Below are 26,127 nucleotides of genomic sequence, written 5' to 3' on the forward strand. Positions count from 1 at the left end.
GTAGTGAAGTCTTTGAGGAAAAAATAACCTGTGCCATCCTGTGATATTTAACAATACAGCCATCTGAAAAGGATGAAAATAGAAACGGTAATTGCTGTGAGAAACAGTTACGCCATTCAAGTAGAACCAAGCCTGTTGTTGTTGAGAGCCGTACCCTAAAGGCGCAAAATGTCACAGCATGCTTGCTAAGACTTCAAAGGATAAAATAAGTTAATAAAGGCTCAACAGGTTGTCACATCTTGTCTTGCTAGTGCTGTACGGTAAAAGAGGACTGGCCTTTTTGGTGGCTGGAGTAGGCTTCCTGATATTGTCCCTGTGGCCAGCCAAGCAGATCATCTTGCAGCATAGCTGCCTGATTAAACTAGCTAAGATACCTTATTTTAACACCTAAATGATGGAAGAGAAAGGAGTAGTAATAAAAAATGTTCAAAATATTTTAATTCCATAATATTCTAGTCTGAGAGGCCCTATGCAGAAATTTGACGATATAACTGATCAGCTTAGTTTAATGTTGGGAAGTTAGTTCAATAAATACAGCAATTTCAAAACTTACATATTTCTCACATGCCAACCGTAATAGACATTTTTTATGCTTATCCAATTCTGAGACAAAACTAAGACTTAAGGTTTTGGCTGAGCAATTACACTGAGTGATAATGTTTGGAAGCAGTAAACTCATTTGAAAAATGACATTTTTATGTTAAAATGTAAGGCATTGATTTTGTATCTGAGGATGTGGATATCTGAAGGTTTCCTGATGACAAACTCGGGACTGGGAAAAAGGAAAAAGTTTGCAAAGCCTTATGCTCCTTTTCACCCACTTATCCATAAAAATAATAGTTTTTCTCCCTTCTAGATATTGTCTTTGCATTCATTCTAGATGCTGCTTTTCCTGCAGTCTAATTTAAGCATTATCATTAGACGTTATGCTAGTACTCCCCTGAAGTGCAACCCAAATCATATATTAGGACTAGTGGATTTGTTCAGTTTGAGAGAAAATTAATAACTAGGTAAAAGTGTACCCATCATATTAGCTACTAGTTAACTATTGATGACACAAACTATTTAAGTTGTTACAGATAATAAATTAAAATCTAATTATGACGTCCTTGTGTAGCTTGTCAGATATAATTAGTATGCTAAAAGATGATATTAAGGGATGAAATTAAAAATGTAACTATATATTTGAAAAGAGACCCAGTTTGAACACAGTTACTGTGCCATAGGTTGTAGAGCTATCGTATATTTTCTATTCTAGCTGCTAGAACAGTCTCAGTATGAAAGCAATGTATCACTGCCAATTTGAGGTAAGTGTAAAGTTGCAAAGGTACAAAGTACTATACACAAAATTAAACTACATCAGTCATTACTCTGTCACAGGGGTAATGGTGGTCTTCAGATGCACTTATTTGATCCTACTGAAAGAAGTTCATTTTGTCAATTGCTAAAAACAAGCACAAGTTTTGGCAGGACCAGATCTATGTAGTGGACAGTGTAAATGAAATCTGAGGTTTTTCTCTAGTTTACAGAATGGTTTGGGTTTTTTGTTTTGTTTTAGATGTTTTCAATAGTTGTAGCTCCCAGACAGCCAGATATTTTCCTCTTCTAAGTTATTTTCAGTAAAATTGTGGACTGAACAAATGTGTTCATCTCGCAAAATAATATGTTTAAACTGTTTGTGGACAATTAAACTTTAAAATAATTTTCTCTTTAAAGTGGAAAGTGTATTATATCATAATGGAGAAACTAAAGTTATTTACATTTTTAAAGCCTTTTGAATGTCCCAATTTGTACACAAATATGAAGTAGTAGTCTATATTACTTGAAACTTTTCCTGTGATGTTCATGTTTTTCCACCTAAATATTTTTTATTTTTCAAATTTTACCTAAAATACAACATTTATATGTAGTCTTTATAGTTTGATGTTTTCTTCTGCTATTCAGGATCTAATTTTATAATATTGTTTAGCTTAGTTTTTCCAAACACTGTAAGTTGTATTTTTATGTGCATTTCGTATTTAATAATTGATTTCTATAGATAAGTTTCTTTTGAAGTCTAAAGCCATAGATCCATGTCTACACATGGATTTTCCACTATCTTAAGGCAGTATATATTCAGGTGAGTGTTTGTATTCTCATTAAAGTTATTTAGGCAAATTACCACTCCTTAACTAGTAGGTTTTTCCTATAGCATTTGGTCAATGCCTTGTAGATTTGATATGGTAACTAATTATGTGTATATTTGTATCCATAAGTATTTACATTTTATAGCAATGTATCTGCACATAGTCAGTTTTTGCAAGTCAGCTACTGGGGGAACCTGACTGATGTCCAGTTGAAATCTCCAGCTGAGGGACAGTGGTTATTTAAGCTGCTCTGACAAAAATGAGATGCTCACCTGATGATACCATTTGATTTTTTTAAAAACACATTTCATAAAAGTGATACAAACTTGTCTATCCACCCTTTTAAAAATATATTATTTTTTCTCATTTTAGCTTAAGCTTTTTTCTAATTGGATCAAGATTGTATTTATGTAAGAAGGGTTTATGAAGACAAGTGTGTCAGCAAAGACCTGTGCTCAAGCACATGTGGTGGATTTCAGATCTGAGTTTTAAGCAAATCAGTGTAACTTTTCATTTAAAGAGGCTCTAACTTGATAAATGTTGGGGTTTTTTTGTTTCATAAATAGGATGTAAAGGTTTCCATAGATGTCTCCACATTGTTAGAAGATATTGCATCAGCTAGCTGTTCCTTCTTTTTGGTTGAGAAGAAAGATATGTGCTTCCCTTTGAATTTTTAAGATTAATAAAGGAAGAAATAGGATATCTTTATAAAGTCTAAAGCTCTTTTCTATCTTTTAGGAGATTGTAAAAACCGAGAAGATTTTTTTTTTCCCCACTACCACCCACCTTTTGAAAAGATAAGGAAAAAAAGGGTGGAAATTTCTAGTTCACCTGCATCCATTTAGTTTCAACTTGTCTTATCTTTCCTGAGGGCCATTCTTTCTTTGTTTATCATATTGCAGGTTGCTTACTCAAAAACCTCTCACCCCTATTCCTGTTAGACTTGGCAAAAATCCGGTAAAATGTTGTTAATGGATTTATTCACACTTTTAAAAGATCATATTTCCTAGCTAACTTGCCCAGATTGTGACATACAGCTTTTTAGCCAATGATACCAGCCATGAAATAGGACTTATTTCCTTGGATGACAACAAAACTACTGCTACTATATGTATTAGATAAAGATTGAAAAAACAGTAAAATTATCCATGATGGCTCAACAGGCTTTCCAATACACATTTTTGCTGAATAAACTAGCTGCGTCCTTTTCAAACACAGACGGATATTGTATATTTTGATCCCACCACCCAACCCAGAATGATGTGAAGTGTGGGTTTATGCCATTATTTATCTTACAAGAAAAACACACTCGAACTGTTACTTACTGAACTTACATTTTGTTCAGAAATTACATTGAATGTTGTTGAGTTCAGAGAGCATGTGGTTCAAACGGCAACACAAGATGATGAATTTAGTGGCAGTATTTTGTCTATACTGTGAGGAAAAGTCATAAGCAAGGTAGGGAAAAGGCAGATACAATACCCAAAGGAACAGATTATCAAGACAGGTTTAGGGGTTTTGACAGAAGATATGGAAAGAACAGCATTGCTTACAAGATTTTGCCTGCCCAGGCTATGGGTCAGGCAGTCACTCAGACTGAGTCTGTGCATTAAGGGATCAGCCTGAATACAAAGAAAGATACTCAGTCTGGACTGAGTGCAAGAACTGACTGAGGGCTCTGCCTAGCCCCCTGCCAAAAACCCTGTGTTTGTGAAAGGTGTGCATATGGTCATGCTTGTAACCAGCGACAGTAACACATCCAGAAGGCAGTAAATGACCACTCTTGGCAATAACTTCCTAATTCAGTTCCATCAAGCTGGCCAGTGTTGGTGCTGCCTGTGATGCCCGGTCTCCCAAGCTGAGTTGTAGCCCACTATCCCAGTTCAGTGCAGTATTCTGGCAGGCCAAGTTGTGCAAAATATTTGACCTCTACTTGCTGTGAAATGGCTTGTCTTGAAAACTTAATTGTATACATCTCTCATTTCTGGTGTCTACTTCTTGCAGCTTCCCTCCAGTTCTTGCATAATTTGTTGACAGTCCAGTTTCACAGATCTTAATTCCTCTGGTCTTTCTCATCAGAGCTGCTTTTACTTGGCATAGATCCAGACTTGCTAGATCCACTTTTTGTAGCCTACTTCCAAAGTCCCTCTCCCTTAAAGCACAATCTTCACTAAGCCTAGTCAGTTCTCTCAAAATGTTGATGAACAAAGGCAAAGGACAAGCCTAGTTCAAACAAAGCAGAGCCAAAATTTTGAGCAGATCTCAGCTATTTACAGGTAGCAACTGCATGTTGGTTCCATCTGGAAAAGTGTGCACTCCTGTACTGAAACTCATTGGGCGTCCTTAAAGCCATTTGACATACTAGCTTTCTCTCTGAACCAGAAAAAGTGTTTCTTCACATAAACAGAGGGAAGCCCTATCAAATATGCCCTAATGTCACCATTCTGTAGGATATCTATTGCAATCCTGAATCCTAGATGGAAGCAATGACCTGTGTTGAATCTGTTGCAGAGCATATTATTTTAGAAAATGCTGGGGATATTACTTCATTGTTTCAAGCTACTGTTAAATTTTATCATCCTTGATTTTTGTCTTTTCACTTGAGATAACGTAGAGAAGGAACAAAGGAACATGAGCCTTTCATTGCAAGCTCCCTCTTTCCCCCCACCCCTGTTGTGTATCTTATCAAACAAAAAGATTGAACTTAATTTCTTTGCCTGAATTTGCTTTCTAGAATCAGTGCTCTGAGCATAAGCAGGCTGGAGGAGAAATGTAGGTGCATAGTGGTAGTACCCAAGGCACACGAGAAGTGACACATGAAGCACACCCTGGGACAGGATGGTGGAGGCTCCCTGTGTTGGAGCAAGTTGGTAAAGTTACTGGGACCCCATAGTACATTTATGCCTAATAAACACCTATGCCCAGCAGAGCAGACACGGTAGAGAAAAAGGAAAAGGTACTGTCGTGGTTTAACCCTGGCTGGCAACTAAGCACAACACAGCTGCTTGCTTATTCCTCCCGGCTCCGGTGGGATGGGGGAGAACAGAAGGGTAAAAGTGAGAAAGAAACTTGTGGGTTGAAATAAAATCAATTTAATAATTAAAAAGATATAATAATAAGAATTTTTAAAAAATTGTAAGGAAGAGAGGAAAAAAGAAACAAAGAGAGAGGAAAATAAAACCCAAGAAAGACAAGTGATGCAAATGAAAAAAGTTGCTCACCACCAACCCAACCAATACCCAGCCAGTCTGGGAGCAGCAGCCCTGCCTGCCAACTTCCCCTCCAGTTTTATTGCTGAGCATGACTTCATATGGTGTGGAATATCCCTTTGGCCAGCTGGGGTCAGCTGTCCCAGCTGTGTCCCCTCCCAGATTTTTGTGCACCTCCAACCTACTCGCAGGCAGTGCAGTGTGAGGAGTAGAAAAGGCCTTGACGCTGTGTAAGCACTGCTCAGCAGTAAGTAAAACATCAGTATGCTATCAACACTATTTCAGCACAAATCCAAAACATAGCCCTTTACAAGCTACTATGAAGAAATTCAACTCTATCCCAGCCAAAACTAGTACAGGTACTAAAACAGGGCTTGCATACCAAGTTTCTTTTGCTGTGCTGTTGCAGGTCTTCACAGGGCACCCACTTAACAAAAAAATCCTGGCTCTCTAAATCCTTTTCTGTTCTGTGGTGGCCATCTCTCTCACTGTAGTTGTATCAATGTTCTTAACTTCTTTTTCACCTCTGAAGAAATTAGTTGCCCTTGATCAAAGCAGAATCCAGATTCTCAGTTAAAGCATCAGATCCACAGCAGGATCCAGTTCAGCTTGTTGTTGGGGAGGGTGGTGTAGTTCATTGTTTTTGTTTCAAAACTGAGTGGCTCAGGCCACTAGTAGACCAAACCATTCCATGCGATATCCTTCCATTGCTTACGCAGAAGTTTCCCTAAGAGTCTGAGCCAGTCTGTTGCCGTATACACAGGCTCCACTACTCCCAGCAACAGGTACCTGCATAGAAAATGTACAAGCTGTCATACCCACTGCCAGTAGACCCATCCTTCTATTGTGTGGGTCCTGTTGAGATAGGGGAGACAGGGTATGGAACACAGTATTCAAACACACAAAGGCTTTTACAGTTCTTTAAGAGCCAGGAGTGCCTCTTGATTAAATAAGCTGAGATGTAGCGCCAGCTGTCCTGGCTCAGTGCAATTGTTTGAAGTCAAGATAGTTGGGGCCAAGTAGCTGTGCTGACAGAAGATGAAGGCTTTCTTGATCTAGGTTGTACTAATGATGACCATTAGGTTAAGGCATTTTTGGTACAGCCTGAGGTGACAGCGTGATCACAGTGTGATGGGTTCCAGCTCAAAGATCTTGGTGGTAAGGTTGAAAATCATGGATAGGTCAAAGTAGAACAAGCATCCATGCAAACAAGGTATATGCCTGAGCCACTCTAATAAGAAGGATATAACATCTGAGGTGAAAAGTCTGTGGTTAGATTTTAGAGATTTAATCAGATGTAGCATTATTGGTATGGCCAGATGATAGCAAATTAGAGAGAGAGTCTGCTGGTCAAAGTTATCCTAACACTTACTTAGAAAACAGTTGACCTAGCAGAGTAGGTTTAAGGCTACAGAATTTAATCTGGTCATAGCTGCAAAACCAGATTTATTATAATGTAACATCCTGACCTCTGTTTAAGCCCTTTGATCATGTAAGTGTAAATACACCGAGGCCACCTTGGACAGTTGCAATTACTAGTTGTCAGCTTTCACTTCTGTTGTAAACTTAATTGATGAATAATGCAAGATGTTACAGGAAACTGTGGCATAGATTCGGTTTTATTGTAATAAACAGCAGCAAATTCCACTTAGCGGGTACTCTAGCCTTTGCTTTTGTGCTTTGGTCTAGTTGTAAAAATTGTAAAAGACTGTCACTTGAAAATCCAAGTATTTGTACTCTGTAAGTTTTCATCCTACGGAAGACTGATGTAAATAGACCAAGAGGAGTAGAAATAAATATTTAATATTTTTTCTTACAGAGCATGACTTTTCAGTAGGGAAATGTATAGAGTTTTTGTCCTTATTCTTTGCTGAATATGTGTGGGAACAGTAGTCAGCTGTGTTTTATTTCTGCAATTTAAAACTGTTTGAAAACTTCAGAGAATTTTCTGAAGCCAAGGTTCATTGGTCCTTATCATTTTCAGTCCAGGGACTCTTGAAGGCTTAGCTAGAGCAATTAATGCTGGTAACGTCGTTCAAAGCTGTTGAATGCTGTCAATTTGTGACAACAGTTTAGGGCTGTATCTGCATTCTGAGGCTGTTCATACCTGGTCTGTACAAGTTTTGTCAAAAAGGCAGCTCTCAAAGTTTGAATGTGATCTCTCAAGGATTTTGGTAGAAGGGAAAGTTGATGCCAAAGCAGAAGCATGTTAAGATATTTGAAGTAGATAAACAGGGTTCAATCTTGTGTGACAGGAAGTCTATTATTAAAATGGCAATCTCTTTAGAAGAATTTCTAGTTCTAAATTAAGCCCAGGATATAAATTGCCCCTGTATTTTATCACATGGTAATTGTTGAAGGCTTCATCTTTCTGAGCAGTAAGTCAAAAGTCTTTATTGAATCTTTACTGACTGAATCTTGCTGAATGCAAAGAATTCCTAATCTAACAAAAATAACAGATTTTAATCTAGTGAAGAACTTTTTGTCTAGTTTTAGCCATTAATTTGAGGACTTCACGCAGCATTTGTTTTTTTAAAAAGCATACACTATATATTAATTCAGAACATGCAAGCAGAAATTTTTCCATGTAGCTGTGAAGCAACAACCACTAATATCTCAGGCTAGTTTTAGAGGAGGTTTTAAAGACTGTTGCCCCTCAGAGAGTAAGGTGTCCTGTCAGATATTCTTGTTCCTCATGCAGATCATTAAAACCTGCTGTTTGGAAAATCTCCTAAGTGTCATCTAACTTCTGTCTGACAAAACCAGGAGATTTTATTTTAGTTGACACCCTGTAAGGGATGAAATAGGGTGTATCAGGATCTGACGAAGTATAGCATGCTGTAGAATTACTATGCTTTATAAAATGGAGTACTATCTCCAATGTATCTCTGATATATGGGGGAAAATATCTAGCTGAAAAGCTACTATAAAGTTTACTTAACAGCAATAATAGTCAATCCAGACAATGTGATTTTATCTTATTACAGTCTTGGTTTATTTAATTTTTTATTTTTGGTGATGGAAGGTTTTGCTTGCAAGTACTGCACAGCTGACATATTGAAAGACTGTATCAACAAAAATGCTTAAATCTGTGTGAGAAGAATGCAAGTTAGGTGTTTAATATATGCACAGTTGGGGACAGAAACATTTGAAATGTATACTCTGTGAAGTCACTGTATTACCTCCACCTCCATCCCTCCCCAGGTTTTCCAGCTAGAAGAGTCATTTGAGTGTGTGAGTCTGCTTCAAGCAAAATCAGATGGGTTAATGCAGGTTGCCCGTTTGAACAGTTTAAAGCAGCTAGCACAGCTTGTCAGGGGAGACTAGGGAGTACTCGCATCCTCTTTCTGTCTCACGCACGCACACTCACACAATTGTAGGGGTAATAACGTCCAAGAATTGATCACTAGCAAACAGCTGGGAAGAACTAGTGTTTGCCATCAGCAAAGCTGTTTACAAAATGAATGTCTGTCAGGCAGCCTTAGCATTGTACTCCACTGTATTGTCAGTTACCTCTTGGGATGATAGCACTCGATTTTACATGCATCAAGGGCCTTATGCTCCCTGATTAACAAAAAAGCAGCCTATTTGTGATGTACATAACATATGCATTAGTGACAGAACTGGCAGCACATCTTATGACTCTGTTGGGTACTAAATTTCATCTCTGGAGAGCAAAAGTTTAATTTGAATAAATAATTTAAAAAGAAATGTTTCTTTTATGTTCAGTCCCACAAGCCGCTTGATATGAGCACTTAAAGTTTGTGTGTGCATCTTCAATGAATCCTACCTTTCAGTTATGTTTTTCTCTTATCTTTTGTTAGTAAATGTCCAATTATTCTCAGCTACTTACAGAACATAAGAAGCAGACAGCGTTTCTAGAGACTGTGATGCCAACAGCATGGTATCCAAACAAATCAAATCTGACTGCTGAAATGAGACACTATTAATGCCTTATCAACACTATGAATAGATCCCCTGAACATCATCACAGTCCATGGTTATGTAGTATTCGCTCATATAAATTTTGGATTTTTGTTTTCTGGTAGAACTAGAAAGCATTTGGATGTTCTTATAATTATTTTTGGAAGAAAGTTACCTTCTGATCCTTCATTCTATCCCTGTTGAACAAATTTGTGTTCACGTTCAATGAGTTATACTCCTAGGAATGAGGACCATCTCAGTAAATCTTGTCTAGAGCAAAATCCTCTGCCTTCAAAACTTTGATGCTATGTACCCACGTGTGCTGTGAACTTAGTTTCAAACAGCTTGGATATCTTTTCTGACTTAATTATAGTATGGTTGAGTCAGTCTGACACAAAAACTTGAATTCAGTTGATATTTTGTCACAGAAACCTTAAGGAGATTCTAAGATGGGAAACTCCTTTTTTTTCTTTTTTTCTTTTCTTTTTTTATTTTCAAAAGCAGCAGCAAATCAGGAACTCCAAAGGGATGAGTGATTATACTTTCAGAAATGCTCCTCTTCTGTGCATGTCATTCTAACCACATCTTTTCATACAGAACAACCACAGTCTTGCCTAGTTGGTATAATTTGTTATATTTTACTGTTTTTGTATTGGCCAGTCTGGCATATTCAACAGTGTGACTTCATTATTCCTAAATTGTTCAAGTTGCGTTTTTACTATCTTTTATTACACTCAGATACTTTTTTTTTTAGTGAGAGAATCCCCTTGGTTTTCTATCTTTTAGTTGGTTGTTCTAAACACTTGTTGGTTTTAATCACCTACATGTTTGTTCAATAGATTAAATTTCAGAAGAAAGTAAATTTCTGTGTTGGCAGGATTCTCTTTGGCTGGGAAGAGTTTGATATGGTTCCCTGGGGAGTCGTCAGTTCTGCACTCTTTCTTCACAAGTGAAAGATGCCACCTATAATCTGCCTTCTAACAGTAACCACTAAATGTTGCCAGTCCTGAAAAAGTGTCGTGCTTTGACCGAGTCAAAGCAGAAAAATCTTGCCACTGAGAATGTCAAGTCTGTATTCCTCTCAGGCGTCCACGCTCAAGATAACATAGTACTTCCCAGTCTTTCAACCCAGTTGTAGTAAAGGTGATAACAGGCTTTATTTCCCTGGTTGTCATAATCGTTACCACATCCGTTTTCCTGCGTGTGAGGGCAGGTCTGCCTGCTCGGGCACCATTGGTGAGTGCCCTACCTGCCATGTGTGTAGGAATAGCTGAGCTACAGACTCTTCCCACAAAGGGAAGCTCTGGAGAGCCTTGACCACTGCAGTGTGACAAATTCAAATTAGATTTTTGTTCCTCAAGCCTAGTGATGCTTTTTTCAGTCACAAAATGTCCAGTCACTGTACCAGTACTAGGAATACACTATCCAATATGTGCAAAATTTTCTTCTTTAGATGCTATTCATTTTTAAGATCACAATATAAAATAATTTTCAGGGCATCATTCATGCAATTGATATGTTCAACAGCCCTATCATTTTTTTTCTACTTGAGCTGACATTCATAACTCACGAAATCTTGAAATCAGTGGTGATCTAATTTTCTTTCCTAGTTTTTCTTCCCTCAATAATATTATAGTACTAACACAAATAGTTCCTAAAACATAAACAGTAGCAAGTAATAAACAAAAATAACAATAAAAGCAACGAGCCTCTTTTAAAAATGCCATTGTCCTGAAGATACCATTTGCTTTATGTTGCCTATTTTCAGTTGTTCCAAAGAGAAAACCTTGAGCAGGAGGTCTGTGATGCAAAGAATGCAGATTAAATCCCAGGTTTATGTAGGTAAATAAGGTTTTATGAAGAATCTTTATGACATGATGGATTATCTTAAGTGCTCAGGTACTGAGGAGCTAATTCCTATGTGAAAGATTCTATCAGACTACAGTCCTGTGGTTCTTCTTAGCAATATTTTTATCATTAACATTAAAAAGATTATGAAATAAGTTTTCTAGTTAGTCTGGTGGTATGATTTCTAGTTCCCAATATGTTGTTATTTTGAGTCATTTAAAAAAAAAAATCAAAAACCAAAGCAGGTCCACTCTGTAAGTAAAAGAAGGAAGAAAAGTCTAGTGAATATATATTCGGTAATATCCCTGGGGAGTCAGTTGTGTAGGTGTGATATAAATGGGAAAAACAGCTCTCCGGAGAGCAATGTGTAGAAAGGAACAAAGAGAAACCTTTTTGCCGGGCTGAGGGTTTTGCTGCTGGCTGCTTGGCTGTGTGGTGGCATTGTTGGGAGGAAGTGCACCTGCTCTAACATTTTCTTCAGCTGGAAGCAGACAGGTTTGTTCAATGCTCTAATTGCTGGTAGGCATGAAAGGATTGCCTAGAATATTGCTTCCTAGGCTGTCCTTTGATGTTTCGTGTGATTTGGAAGCGAAGATTTCTATTCCTTTATCCATCTTGCTAATAGGTGAGAATAAAATATCTCCTCTCAGCTTTCATTCCAGAAGGTATCATGGCACATTCTGTCCGATTAGCTGTATCATGGGCCAAAAGACTGCTTTTATCTTTTGAAAAGATTTGTAAAACACAAGCATAGTCATCACAGTCCACATTCATAAAGCACTATCAGTGACACGTTCAGTTCATTGCAGGGGTCTCTGGGCAGGAGAAATACTCTGCTGTGAACACTAGGTTTGTCAAATGCTATAAAACTGTGGCAAGGAATTTTGGATGCAATCCTTTTAATACATATTATGAATCTTTGACTGCAATTAGAACAGGTACTTTGTTTAATTCCAGTTAATTTATAAACACAATAATTCTAATACAAAATCCAAGTTTCACCTTATTTTTGTGCAAAATTTGAATAGCAGGGAACTGCCCTGAGGCTTGATGTTTTGAAGATCCTCCTTTTACAAATAAATACGAGGCATGACTAGTACACTATGAAGTATTGTAGTAAATCTAAACTGTAGCTATAGCTATAAATGATATGATGTCATATATTTTAATTGTTTGCTGACATTTGAAAATTATTAGAGTAACAAAAAAAATCTATAAGTTAATTAATAAGTTTTTACGTAACTCTTTTAATAAGAAGTGCCCAGCTGAAAGAAACTATGATGCATTATGTTAACCCATGAAAACTGTCACTAACACTTTTCTCTTGACAAAGTGGACTGTTACCAACATACTTGGAAGTACCAGAATACTTTAAAATATGTAGCTGTTATCAGTAGAACAATCTTCCTTGATTTAAGCTTTAGCTCTCCGGGTTTAGCTCTCCACTACGATACGGAATTCAGATTCAGATCCACCACTTCCAGAGTTCAGGAGTGCATGGGGTGTACCTTTTGAATCAGAGCCTATTTTACTTTCTAATGAACAGTTGAGAATTACTGCATAAGAAACTTATGTCTGTTAAATATGTCTCAGAAATATATTGTCTGAAGTTTTTAAAGATAAATATTGGTTTAGGCATTATTGGAAATTAAGAAGCATGTGGTTCTTGAAGCACTTGTAAAATCTGGCAGATAATCTTCAATGTATCTTCTGAAACTTAGACATCCATATGCAATTTTTATATTATGATTTACTGAATTATGAATACAGTTTCCTTTTTTTAGAATTGCATCCTCTTTTTTCAGACTATCTGTTGTGGGATTCAATTTTTGGAATGCTGAGACATATCAGCCTTGAACTTTATAGCGATCTTTTGAGTAAATTGGTTACAGTGCTAATGGCCAAGGCCGTTAAATTTCTATTGAATTTTGTCATGGTCACTGTAAATTATACCAGCTTCCCAACTTTCTCTTCTGAGGGCAAAGAATGTGTATTTTGTCTTGTGGTGTAAGCAAGGAGTATATTTACATGTCTACAATTGTGACCTCCAATTTTCATTTTGTTGTGACACAATAAAGTATTTTAAAGAGCATGTCTGGAACTTTATTTACTTGGCAAGAGGTCAGTCTGTTTTATTTTTTTATCTGTGGAACCAAGTGTTTATCAGGTTTCTGTATGAATCATGCAGTGTTTTAGGGAACATTTTGCACCAGTGTTTTATTTTAGATGTCTTTATTATAAAGTTTTGATGTGTTAGATTTTCCAAAGGTATTTTAAGTCCAGGAAAAGTGGGGGGGTTGTGTGTGTTTGTTTGTTTTGTTTTTTCCCAAAATTTCCAAATTTAACATGTATCTTTGTACATATAATTCTGTGTGAGCACGTATCTTCCTATATAAAATCCACTAATTCTGATGTTTTCATTAACTAAGCAAATGTGAATATTCGGGTGTATTTCAGGTGTTCGGAGGCAGGATTGCTAATACACATACCCTTAGGATGTAAATACTTTGAGAGAATAAAATCTAGGTGATTATATTATTCATGCCTTGATGGGTGGGGAGAAGGTCGAGCATTTGGTTCACCTCCCCATTCACAGAACAGCAGGAGTGAGGCAGTTGTGAGACTCAGGCTGGTACAGTCAAGGGAATAAACAAGTCGTTCTCTTCAAAGGTGAAAGGGAAAGGATTGCAGATCAGTGTCATGGATCCTGTTGTTCCGTTCACTACTACTCATTCCCTACTTAGTGCTATAAATGCAGAGAGGACTACTGCCTAAAAAATTCTTGATGATGAGCTATACAATGTCTTCATCTGAAAGTGGTCTTCTCAGTGTTAATCTCCAAGCCACTGTCTTAAGGGTTATATGTAAGCCATCTAGAAATAATAGGGGTGACTCATTCATTTTGATGTGGCTGTGGGTTTTGTGGTCATATACAGGGAAAAACAGAGTGTACTTGGACATATCCCTGCAGGCAATTTTGCAGACCTCTCTTTGATAGGGACCAACTCTTACTGGACTGTTTTCTTAGGTTTATTCTAATTTAGCCTGGTGAAAAAAAGCATAGAATAACCACAAGTTTTGTATTGGGTAGACATGCAATTATGTCTGTTTTTTTTTCTTCTTGGTGGGTATTGGTGACATCAGTTAAGTATGTCTCTGCATGCTATCTCATTTCTGTATGAAATGTTCAGAACTGCAGCAGAAACTGCACTTTAAAAAAGGAGGAGGAAATTAAATGTGCGAGATTAGACTGATATAATTTTGAGAGTTTGGTTTATGCAGACAAAAACCCAGGAAATTCAAAGCTTAGCCTGAGCTGTAGTCCATCAATCAAACTGTTGTGGAAGAATAATGCTAGTAATCATAGAAAACACAAAAAGATGTGAGATAGAAGAAGAGTGCAAGTCTTAATAATCCTGACCCATAACTGTATTCTAAATGAATGTTTTTGTATTTAATTTCCTGAGGAAAGTATTAGGGATGATGAATAGGGGAGGAAAATATTTCATGGAAGTTTAGTTAATTGATGGGGCAGCTTTCAAAGCAAAAATATTTCAACACCCCACAGATTTGACTACTCGCAAAAGCTGAATGGTGTAATTACATATTGTATTCTACAATATCTCACTTTAATCTTGTACTGATGTTTGTAAAAAATATATACAATTACTTCTTAAAGGAGAACTTATAAAAGGAGTCTTTTTACTTCAGTAAAATCAGTGAAATACTTCAGTCATTTTTGACAGTCATGGGGACTAGAAGCTAATATATTAATATACTAGAATGTTACTACATGTGTACACCCAAGTCACAGTATGACTAATTGCCAGTTTAAAAGAAGTTTACAAACATAATTATGTTCTTGGTGAGGAACAAAGTATCTCTCATTCCTTATGAAACTCTGAAAGAAAAAGATTAAGATCAAATATAATTAATTCAGTCATTTTGTATTTGAAAGTAAGAAAGATTCTGAATTGAATCGGAGTTGCCTTGAAATGGATTATATTTTTTCTGATATGTGAAGTGATTTGTGGGTTAAGCAAGCTACAGGAGCTGATGTTATTGAATTCCAAAGAAGCTGAAAAAAAAAGCTTCAAGACAAGAAGGTATTTTCAGGAAACTTTTTACTACCACCAGTCAAACAAATCTTAATAGCATTTATGGTATAGTATTCAGTATTTCATTTATAATGTTCTTCTGAATATATTTTATGTTAAGCATAACACTGTTCAGTTCTACAATTAAAGCATATGGGGAAGGTTGTAATTGGCAGATCAGTTAAGAAAGAAAACTTTAGGCTCCGACCTTCGTGTGTCATTTTGTAACAGCCTGGAGAAATTGCTTAATTCTTGTGACCAGGAGTGTTATGAAGGAGACTTGTGTACCAGCATGCTACAGAAAAGTTTAGGACTCAAAGTATGTCATTATTTAATGAATGTTACATAATTTTGCATGCAGTTAGCAAATTTGATTGTATCAGCTTAGCTCTCTTTATGATCTGCTCCAAACAGAAGAGGAGTTAATTATAATAATGGAGAAAAAGAGGAAATTTAATAAAGATTCATAATGTATGTGAAATTTGTTTGTAGGCTAATCTATTATTTTTAACTGTGCTATCTTCCACATTGTTCTTTTCCTGATAGCCTATTTCTTTTTTTTGTCTCACTTTCTATGTAGGACTGGCTCATCACATCTGTAATCTCCTAATAGAAACTGTGGCTCTGTACTTGGAGGCAGATGATAAAAGCAGCACCAAGACAGCAAATGCACTGCTTCTGTCCTTGCTTGACATTTTGCACTGCATGCTGATGTATACAGCAAACATTGTGCGCCAGACTTTACAGGTATGGAATTTATTTCTTGGGGTCATCACCATCTTAAACAATTTTTTAGATAAATTCTTGTTCCCTAATAATGAAATTCCCACTATTCTGATTTCACTGAATTTTTAGTTTGGTGGAAAGAGAAGAGCACGTATTTTCAACTGCATATCACTGTTTCATGTACTTACGTGGCTAGACTATCCATACTAGCCTCGCTATATGCTGGAAACACAGATCCTAACTGACTCTTTTGTTTCTGTACTCCATAAATAGCTTAATTCAATATTTGCTCGATGATAGTTCAAAGCATTTTTCTTCTGTTAATTTTAAAAGAAAAAGATTACTCCGTAAAAAATAGTATCTTTTTAGTTATAAATCACACATGATTACTGTGCTTGAAAAGCATACGTAACCTCTGCATGTGCACTGACAAAAGTATTTCCTCTCTTAGACTGTTCAATTTGTCTTCCAAGTTTCTGTTTGAACCACTGCAAATCATGGTATTGGTAGGACTTCCTCCTCCAATGAAGACTTCCTCCTCCTTAAAAATGGAGCACAAAAAGATACTGTGCAAAGAAATTGCACATAATGCTCTTAAAAACAAAAGAAAAAGCATTTGTCTTTTTTTAGACATGACGTTAAGCTAGCAATATTTGCTTTGTTTTTAAATGATCTGCCAAATTTCTAAGTTAGTCAATTGGAAGTAACTTCTGTATCTAGGCTGCAAACCACAACACTTACTCTTCCTGGTAGGTTTTTGATGTTCTTGGGATTATCTGCTGAAAAACAGAGAAACCTGTTAGGTTCAACAAATCTGGAGGACAGAGATTCAAAAGATTGCCGCCAAGTTGTATTGAATTTCAGGATATGGCTTCTTTATTCTGAAAAGGTCCTCCTCTGTGGGGGTTTTTTTGTTGTTTTTTGTTGTTGTTTTGGGGTTGTTTTTTTTTTTTAAGATGTTTTAATATATGAAGTGGGTGTTGAAAATTGAGTTTTGGTTGGTTTTTTTTTCCCTACACAGATTTATGTAATCAGTTGTGTTATCAACCAGATATTTCACTGAGAGGTGTTGTTTGTTTTGTTTTGTTTTTTAATTTTTGGAAGAAACTTAATTTAGAACTGATGGTACAATACCTTGTCTTTTTCAAGTCCTCTAATTGCAGGTTCTGTAATGTGTTTCAAATTTTGTAGGCTAATTGCTGATTGTCATATTGTTGGCAGCACTCCATGTAATCACAGAGAGCTAAATTCTGTACTTGTGCTCCATGCAACAGTGGTGAGGCCAATTATACTGCAGGACACATATGAGGAGAGAGGATCTTGCACATGGATTGGTAATATTAGTGAAACTGATGATTTTTATTTAGATACAAAATTAAATCTATACATTCAAAGCCAAATTCTATTCTGGCTTTACATTAATACATCAGTTGATTGATGCACTAAAACTCCAGCTCCAGTTTTGTCCATCTCCAGTCAAAGTAATCTGCTTTGCTCTGGAAGGCTAATGGGTAAAAAGAGGCAGCTGGAAGACTGAGTTTTGAAGCATATCTCTGCCCTCTACCCCTATAAAAATAATTTTATGGTGGTGTTACTTGCCTTGGCATACTTGTCTTGACAATACTCATCACAGGGCACCTGTGGGTTCTACAGCTGCCTTAGTACACATGCCTTATTGAATGATGGCCATTAGTTGGTGACTGCTATTTACCGTGCATCTACATAATATTCCACTATTCATGTGGCACTAAATGCATCTCTCTAGTGATAACAGATATTTTTGGACTGTTTTTATAGGGATCTTCTGAATAAGATACCTTCTAAAACAGAACTTGAAATAGAGAATCAAATTTTCTCATATTATCCATTTTTGAGGCTTAAGTTGATTTTTACAGATGATAATACCTCCACTTGAATCCTTTTTATTTATGCTTTTTATATGTAAAGTGATAACTTTACCCAGCTGCATAGGCAAAACATGACACCACTTTTCCTTTGCATTTCAGTACTATATGGTGAATGGTGCTGATAACTGTGTCCAGCTTCATTCAAGAGTTTGCTCTCTGTGGTCCAAGTACTTGTGTTTTAATGGAAATGGTACAAAACTTCAGATTAATTTGCATATCTGTTTTGGAGCAGTTTCATCATATCATGTTCCACAGGTGATCCACAGTAGCTGAAAGTAATTTGCAATCTTGATTTGAGAAGTGGACTCTTAGTGACTTAATGTAGGTTTAAGCGTGGTGTAGTGTGTATCCTTTATATATATAAAGTATAATTCCTTTAGTGATATTGTTCATTCTCTTTCCAAAGGCACTAAATATGTAAAAGTTAAAGAAAGTAGTCAAACATCCCTGATGGAGAATGTCTGTCTTCTCATCCAAGCACTAACCAGAAAAAGCAGTTGTAAATTTTGCTGAAGTGAAGGTCACGTACTTCCCTTTCTTGGTTAATATAAACACACCATTTTTTTGTCTTCTCTGTACTATGTCTTTTTGCCCTTCTTGGACTTCAGCATTCCAGGTCATTGTGGTGAGTCTCAGTGAGGGACATACCAATGTGTCTTATTACATGGAGAAACAGCTCTTCAGATCTCTTTTATTTCAAGATTCTTTCCAGAAGAAAGGCATTATCTTTTCAACTCATCAATATCAACAGCAGAGCTTCAGCAGTAGTGTCTCTTGTCTCAGGGGACTTGCTCCTGTTTTCACTTAACCAAACAAAAATCCTCAAGTATTACACTTGGATCATGGTTTTAGGATTGAGCTTTAAATGAAACACGATACAAAATTGTTTTTAAATGTGTTCTTTAGACAAAATGTTTACATTTTCCTCTAGCAGTTAGGCTGTATAGGGTTCTGGTCCAAAGCTTCTGTGAGATAATAAAGTTAAATGAAAAATCTTGCAAGCAGACCTTTATGGTGTCCTGGGGCAGGGATGGATCATAAATAGCAGCACTGCCTAGGATTGCAGTGTGTTTTGATGAGGGGGGATGACAATGGTCAGAATTACAAGTAGTAACAGATCATATCACAGACTTTGGTCATTTACGGATTTTATTATTCCTATTTAAAAAATAAATTATTATATTATGAATATTTCAGCATACAAGGTGAGTCAGAAGGGCAAAATTGGATATTATTGCTGAGAATCCTAAATTTTCAGTCACCTTGATTTTCTTGTTTTCAGTTGCCCTTAAAATTGTTCTGATAAAGGAAAAAAAAAAATAGTTGAACTTTAATGTTAAAACAAACATGTCATCTTGAAAGAGAATACAAATACATAAAACATTTATGGCTTTAGAGATATCTTCTGCGTGTACGGTTTACAGCATTTTGCTGAAGAAATGTCATGTAGGTCAGTATATTCAGCCTGTGCAGAATGGGAATGACAGCATGAGTCCCTTTTGCTTTGTGCTTATTGTCACAGATACAGGGAGCGTAACTGCTCATTGGGAGCCCAGGAATATTTAACTAGAAAAGAGTGTACAAGTTGCCTTCCAACTTCTTTTCAAACTTTGACCACCTAATGGACCTAATTTGTTTCTCATAACGCAACAGTCACCAAGGCTGTTTTTTATTTTTTGTCATCTTATTAAGGCACAGAAATCTGGCACAGGAGGGGACACGCAGGCTGCTGAAGACCTTCTGCTTATCAATAAACCCCTGACGGACCTAATTAGCCTGCTTATTCAACTGGTGAGAATTTGCTTGTTTGTAAGCCTTTTCGAATGTTGCTGAAGCTGGAATTATTCAACTGAATTCAACATCTTAGAACTCTGTTTGCTAGTTTTTCATTGTTTATAAGCTCTCAGCTAGTACAAAGGAAGGACTAACAGTTTTTAAGAAATTATAGGTCATAGTGACTTGCAGGTTACAAGTGACATCGGAGTAAGTCTGTCCCAAGCATAGAAGTGGGACAAGGGACAGGTTGCAGATTCACAGTTGGGATACATATGTATAGCCAAATTTTAGCCCTTTAGAATGGACTAGTGATCACTGCAGAGGGAAAGGATGGTATTCAACATTTGAAACAACAAGTACTGCTACCATTAGAAAAGTCAGTAAACTTTAAATTAGTTTGCAATGAGTGATGACTTTTAATATTATTTTCTTGGGTTTGAGCCTTCTGAGTTTTTCTCAAGAGTTTAGTTTTATTTTAACATGATCCTGAGGGATTTATGAGTGGGAATGGTCCCTGGTGATCTGTGAACATCTTTGAAGTCTGTCTGTTTAAAGTCAGTCTTTTCCAAGGTTTACTAGATGTCACAGTGCTGCATTGAAATCTTCACAGTGTTATATCGTGGCCCTGATGCATCCCATCAGCACAACCTCCATCATACTGTGCCGGAGATTTGTCTTGGCTCTGTGTGTAATAGCTTGTAGTAGAGGAATGCTTCTTGAGCCGGACAGGGTTTTTAGAGGCTGCCTCAGCCTTTTATTCAACATAAAGCTATTAAAATGGTACGTGAGAATTTCCTTGTGGCATATCACACTATCCTTTCCAGGTTATTTCACTTAGAGGCATTTCAGATTCAGTTCTCTTCCAGCCTCAAAATTTTTTTTGTATGTGTGGGTTGTTTTTTTTTTTAATTTAAATATAGGTTTTCAGATGTATTATGACATGAATACCTGTGATTCTTTTACCATCTTTAGCACTGTCTGTCATCTTCTGTTTTGGGGAAGAGTGTGATTCCCTTTTTATTAATTTTTGGCATTATACTTGTTGCTAAGTCCTCCTTTGATGGATTTATTTGAACCAGCTATTGACAAAGGCTTTTTGGAAATGTTCACTGAATGACCTAAAATAAAGTGACTGAATTTCAACTATATAATATTTCATCTTTATCAATTGTTTTAATTTATTTTCTATTAATTTTTTTAAATCACTATATATGATAAATAGTAAGACATGAAGAGATTCAAATGTTCCTTTAAAGTGAAACTAGTCATAAATTTAAATTCCATTAACTCTCTAAAGAACAGAAAATTAGAGGCCAAGCTGTACTCAGCCTATACCACCTGGAAGTCTTTTATAGGTTTTTAATTAAAGGATAGGATAATTGTTTAGTTAGCATGTACTGATTAGATTCTGACTTGCCCTTGTATTTCAGAAGCATGGCTGCAAATTACCACTAGGTTTTGCTTTGTTCTGTATTTCTACAGATTCTGGTATGTTTAAAATGCTGATTTAAAATCTGCTGATTTTAACATATGGATAAAGAGTAAAGACCACTGGTGCTGCTTCTTTTTTTGTTTGTTTTTGGCTTTGAATTTTGTTAAAGATTTTGTAAAAGTGAGGGATTTTCTCTTGTAATGTGTATGTGTTGTTCTTTACATACATGTGCTTGATTGGATATATGAAAGTTATTTCAGCTAGGTTTGTTAAATTTTATATCCTTTACCTGTTGCTGTATTAAACATTTCCTGTTAAGGTTGAAGAGTTTGAACAATGGAATAATAATTTTAACATTTAGAATCCACCTGTTTAAAATGTTTTATGCTCTAATCTCTTTAAATAGGACTAGATTCTTTGTGAAGTCTAGTGGGTGTCTCAAGATGTATATGCTCCCTACCCCTCAGAAAGACTCAGGCCTACCTAAGCTTAAGTTCTGTGGAGCTGGCAACAGTAGCTCTCTGTATTCATTGAGCTGTGTGGCTATATAACCCTTTATTACTATTTTGAGGCATTCAGTTTTTTGTGAACTTTATTTTCTGGAGATAATGAAGGTCTTAAATTCTGAACTAACCATCACTTTAAGATACTGAGTTAAAATTATTTTCTCTGGTTTGCTATTTCTACCTATCTTACCATATTTATAGTTTCTTATGTCACTTTGAATAATTGCTTTCCCTTACTGGTATGTGTATCCCTCAAGTAGATGGTTGTTCCGTGCCCCATTGCCTTGTCTATTTATTTATTTTCCTCAAGTTCTACATGTTTATCTCTCTTAATAATCCCTCAAAAATCAATGTGAGTTAAACTTGAAAACGTCAAAAACTTAGAATCAATTTTTCCCTTCTGTAATTGTGATTTAGTCTATCACTTATGGCATAGCAAAGCAAGTGTAGGGAACCTAGATTTCATGTAAATGAAACTTCAGAGTTTTTAAGAACACAAAAGAAGAAATAATTACAAATTCTGTCATGCAGAAAACACTGCAAATATGGATAATTCAATATTTAATCCCATGATCAGTCTGCCCTTAACTGATCAATAAGAGGAGAATAAATTGAGCATTTAGTCTTCTGCTTGGCAGCTTTGTGTTTAAAAGTTAATTACACTTAGCTTTTTTGTGTAATGTTTCTCCGCTTGAACATAAATGTAATTTGATTATAATACTGAAACTTGCAACAATTATAGAAGATATAAAATACCTTCTACTTTTTGATGTACCACTATACTGGGAAAAAAAAAATTAGTGTTTACTTACTTTTGAAATCACTTCAGTGTGGATTTTCAGACACTTTCAGAAACCTTGCCAGTACCTATAAAAAGGAGTATCATTTCTCTGTAGATCCTAGATTTAGACCCTAGGTGTAGAGCTTTCAGTCTTTTCTGCAGCCTACCAGAGTGCTGGGAGACAACTTATCTTGTCTTCTGGTGGTAGGCTTCTTCATTATAGTATTACTAATAAAATTTGCAGTTGATTACTGTGCTCTATATATTACTGTTGAAAGACCAGTTAATCACATGCAAACATGAAGAGGACAAATATGAAGCCTCAGTGCACATGGATGAATGAGATGATCTCCTCTAGGTTCTTTCTGTCTCTACATTGCACTGGCTCTAAGGCTGTGCCCTGACTTCAGTTGCAGAGCACGTGAAGGTATTTGCCAATGAATAATGAAAATGACTGCAGAAGAATGATAACCCTGTAGACTGTAGAATTTTATTTCACATTTCTTAGGAATACAGACAGTTCTGAGGTCAGAGTGGAAGGACATATGTTTATTTCCTGTATTGTATAATGTATTGCTGTTATTGTATTTGAAATGTTATCTGCGAATTATATTTGAAGAATTATCTCCTACAGAGCTACCCTAAAAACCAAAACCCAAATAAACAACCCCCCCCAAAAAACTCCCCAAACAATAACACACCAGAGGAAATAAGAATATATTGTCACAAGCACAGAATTTCAGAATGGGGATTCAGTTTCTTAGCAATTCGTCTAGATTAAAATGACTGAAAATATATTGTTTTTAAAAATATTTTCCCTTGGGTAGGAGGACGACAATTTTGCCCTAAGCCAAAATATAATATTTTACTTTTTCATTTAAGACTGTGCATATTTACTAATAAGAATAGCATAGTAAAGTTAGCAGATTTAATGATGATGTTTTGCTTTTACATTTTGTTTAATGCTTGCAAGATCATCTTCCCTATAGTTCCCAATGGTGCTTCCTTTACAGCACATTCTGTAATCACATTACTGATCTAATGAACATCTATCTCTTATTGTAATAAACTCTCTTTGTATATAACCTCATTAATGCACTGAAATAGTGTCCCCTCCGGGTAATACAGACAGTTTCATTGTAGCTCTAAAATTAGATTCTGTAACAACTCCAACGGTGTGAAAACTGCCACTTCAGCTCAAATGATCACACGTTTCTTGCAATGGTTTGCGATTCATGAACACACTGCAATTCAGCCCAAAATGAAGGCATTTTTGTCAACAGACTGCAGAAATATAGGTGTATAATAACAAGAAATTTCCTGCTTTTTACCACGTTAACCTTAAAATACACAGAGCAGGTTCCATCTAGAAAGGAAGAGAAGTAGAATTTTATGTTATGAGCTTGTTTATAGGAGGTTATAACATGGCCATAAAAATTAAGAAAAAGTAGTACACAGTCTTCATTACACAAAAGTCTTGTCATGAGGCATTATTTTAAAATTTTGAAGTGAAAAATAAATCTACAGTTCTGAGTTAGAGAATGGCAAAAATTATTACTTTAGCTGTTCAGTAACGTATTTTAAGGTGCTGGATTTTTTTCAAGCTATACACTAGCCCAGAATATTAACAGCTGCAAGGAGAAGGAGTACTAACATTTCTACCTTGCTGAAGGGCTGAATCCATAATCCCCTCTAAGACTGATAAAGCAGAAAGAAATGAAAGGCCACTAGAGTTTTTTCATGTAATTATGAAATATTAAGGGGCAGATATTTTCTTAAAGAGTTAGAACTCTGGTTTTTCATGGGTTTCTCCTCCCCTGAAAGAACAAAAACTTAAGTAGCTGCTGTCATGAAAAACTATAAATGCATTTCAAAGACTTGAAATATACTTCTTCACATCAAATGGAATTGTTATGATTAGCTGGAACAGTGTTCTGATTATTTTGCTGATTAAGAGATGAACCATCCATCTATATTCATTGTCTAGCAACATAATTCTGGCTTTGCTGTTCTTATTAGACATGAAATACTATTTACTTGAAAGCTGAATTTTCATTCCTTGGTTTTCTACATTTACAGATATTTATTATATTTTCAGTAATTGCTTTTGTTCATACCAATAATTTTCTTCAGATCCTCTACTCTTTATAACCATTAATGAAAGTACTAACACTGACTGGCAGCCATTGTTAAATTTCAGGTTACCAACTTACAACTTTTGACATCTAAATCACTATTTGTCGGTAGTGAAACAGCAAAATGGTGAAAGTTATAGAGAAAAATGTCCACTGATGTGGACATACTTAAATAGGGACATTGCTGAGAGTTCCTCTTCCACCTTGATTATTGACTGGATAGGCTGTAGGACAGGGATTCTTATCCCCTCCAGAGTAAATACGGTCTTTTCTATTCCCAGCTTGTTTTCCTATTTATCCAAGACCTATGCTGTTATTGTTTTACCCTGCAATTTTCCAGGATGACAGCAACTTGCTCCCCAAACTCTAGAGAGCACTGAAGCTCAAACGGACTCTGGTGAAGCAGAGGAGCAGAAGAGCCTGAAGTACAATAGGTGATGAAGGACTTAATTGGCATTTGTGATTGAATAGGATGATGTCATGGCTGGCAAGTACTGTGAACCCTGGAGTGATACTGGTGGCTAGGTTTGGAGGATGGTCACTGACAGCTTGACATCTGGTGAAGAGCAAGCCTATCTGATGCCAAGACATATTAGATGGAGAGATTCAGGGTCTCCCTTTCTCTTGTTGAGGGACAAAAACTGGCAGCAACAGTGATGAAAGGTTGGGCATGTCAGGAGGACGTAAGCAAAGCTATTGGCCCAAGCCCAGCTCCTCCTCACCTGGGCAAAATGTTGCACTGTCTCACTAACTGGGGACTCCTGCTGAAGACAGCCTTCTTTGGGAATAACGCTAACAGGCTGGATTTGGTAATTTGTTTCCTTGAAAGTCAGGCACCCTCCTGGTGTCAGGAAGAACTGCAAAGGACATGGTGCTTTATGTATTTCTTCACGCAAGGTTGTTGTAGGGGCAGTCCTCTGCAGAGACTGACACCTTTCCACTCCTCTGATATTTAGTGAATATCTCAGAAAAAGACCTTGGGAACTGGGAAGTCTCACTTCCAAGTATGGCTGTTGTGATTACTGATTACACATGGGATTTTGTTCTCATGGAGCTCAGGGAACTAGCCTGCACTGCAATACCTGGGCAAGGACGTATCTGTCCAAATGTTCACTGATTTTTAAATTTTTTTTGTTTGGTTAGCCCACAAACAATATCTGAAAATTGAATATAGTTCTTGTACTGTGATTTTCTTCAAGGAGTGGTTGATATACCTGTCTATGCTGATCTAGTAACAAACTGTAAGTTAGAGTGCTGCTTTTAAAAGGGATAAGAGAGATACGTTAAAGTAGTTTAATTTTGTCTTCCTTTATCTAATAGCTTTTTTTTTTTTTAGTGAAGAAAATACAAGTTGGCTCAAAGCCTCCAGTGAGATCAGTGGAATTTTTTTTTACTTGATAAGGATTGAAGATATAAATGGAGCTATAAAGCTTGTTACTATTTGTAGCTTTTCCTCCTTTTTAGTCTTGCTATTTATGTTGATGATGTTATTAGGTAATTCTGGATGTTGGAAAGGAAACAATCAAATAGGTAGCATTTAGACTGGAATGAAGAAAAAACATACAGCAAAACGGTGGAAGAAATAGCTGCTGTGGTCCTGTCACTTGCATAGCATTAGGTCAAATAGAATGTGATATGTCTTGGGGCTATATATTCAGAG

At 36.3% G+C, this 26,127-nt stretch overlaps 1 protein-coding gene across 7 annotated transcripts in view; it reads left to right on the forward strand.

Annotated features, from left to right (window-relative positions):
• ULK4 (unc-51 like kinase 4) overlaps window positions 1-26,127 on the forward strand; it is a 256,096-nt gene that overhangs the window by 171,767 nt on the left and 58,202 nt on the right. For all 7 annotated transcript variants that reach the window (XM_072853762.1, XM_072853760.1, XM_072853764.1 and 4 more), the window contains 2 exons: window positions 15,785-15,951; window positions 19,530-19,628. In XM_072853762.1, coding sequence (XP_072709863.1) covers window positions 15,785-15,951; window positions 19,530-19,628 — 266 coding nt within the window. The remainder of the gene's footprint in view (window positions 1-15,784; window positions 15,952-19,529; window positions 19,629-26,127) is intronic.

The sequence above is a fragment of the Ciconia boyciana genome, chromosome 2, assembly GCF_034638445.1.
Source record: "Ciconia boyciana chromosome 2, ASM3463844v1, whole genome shotgun sequence".
NCBI classification, from domain to species: Eukaryota; Metazoa; Chordata; class Aves; order Ciconiiformes; family Ciconiidae; genus Ciconia; species Ciconia boyciana.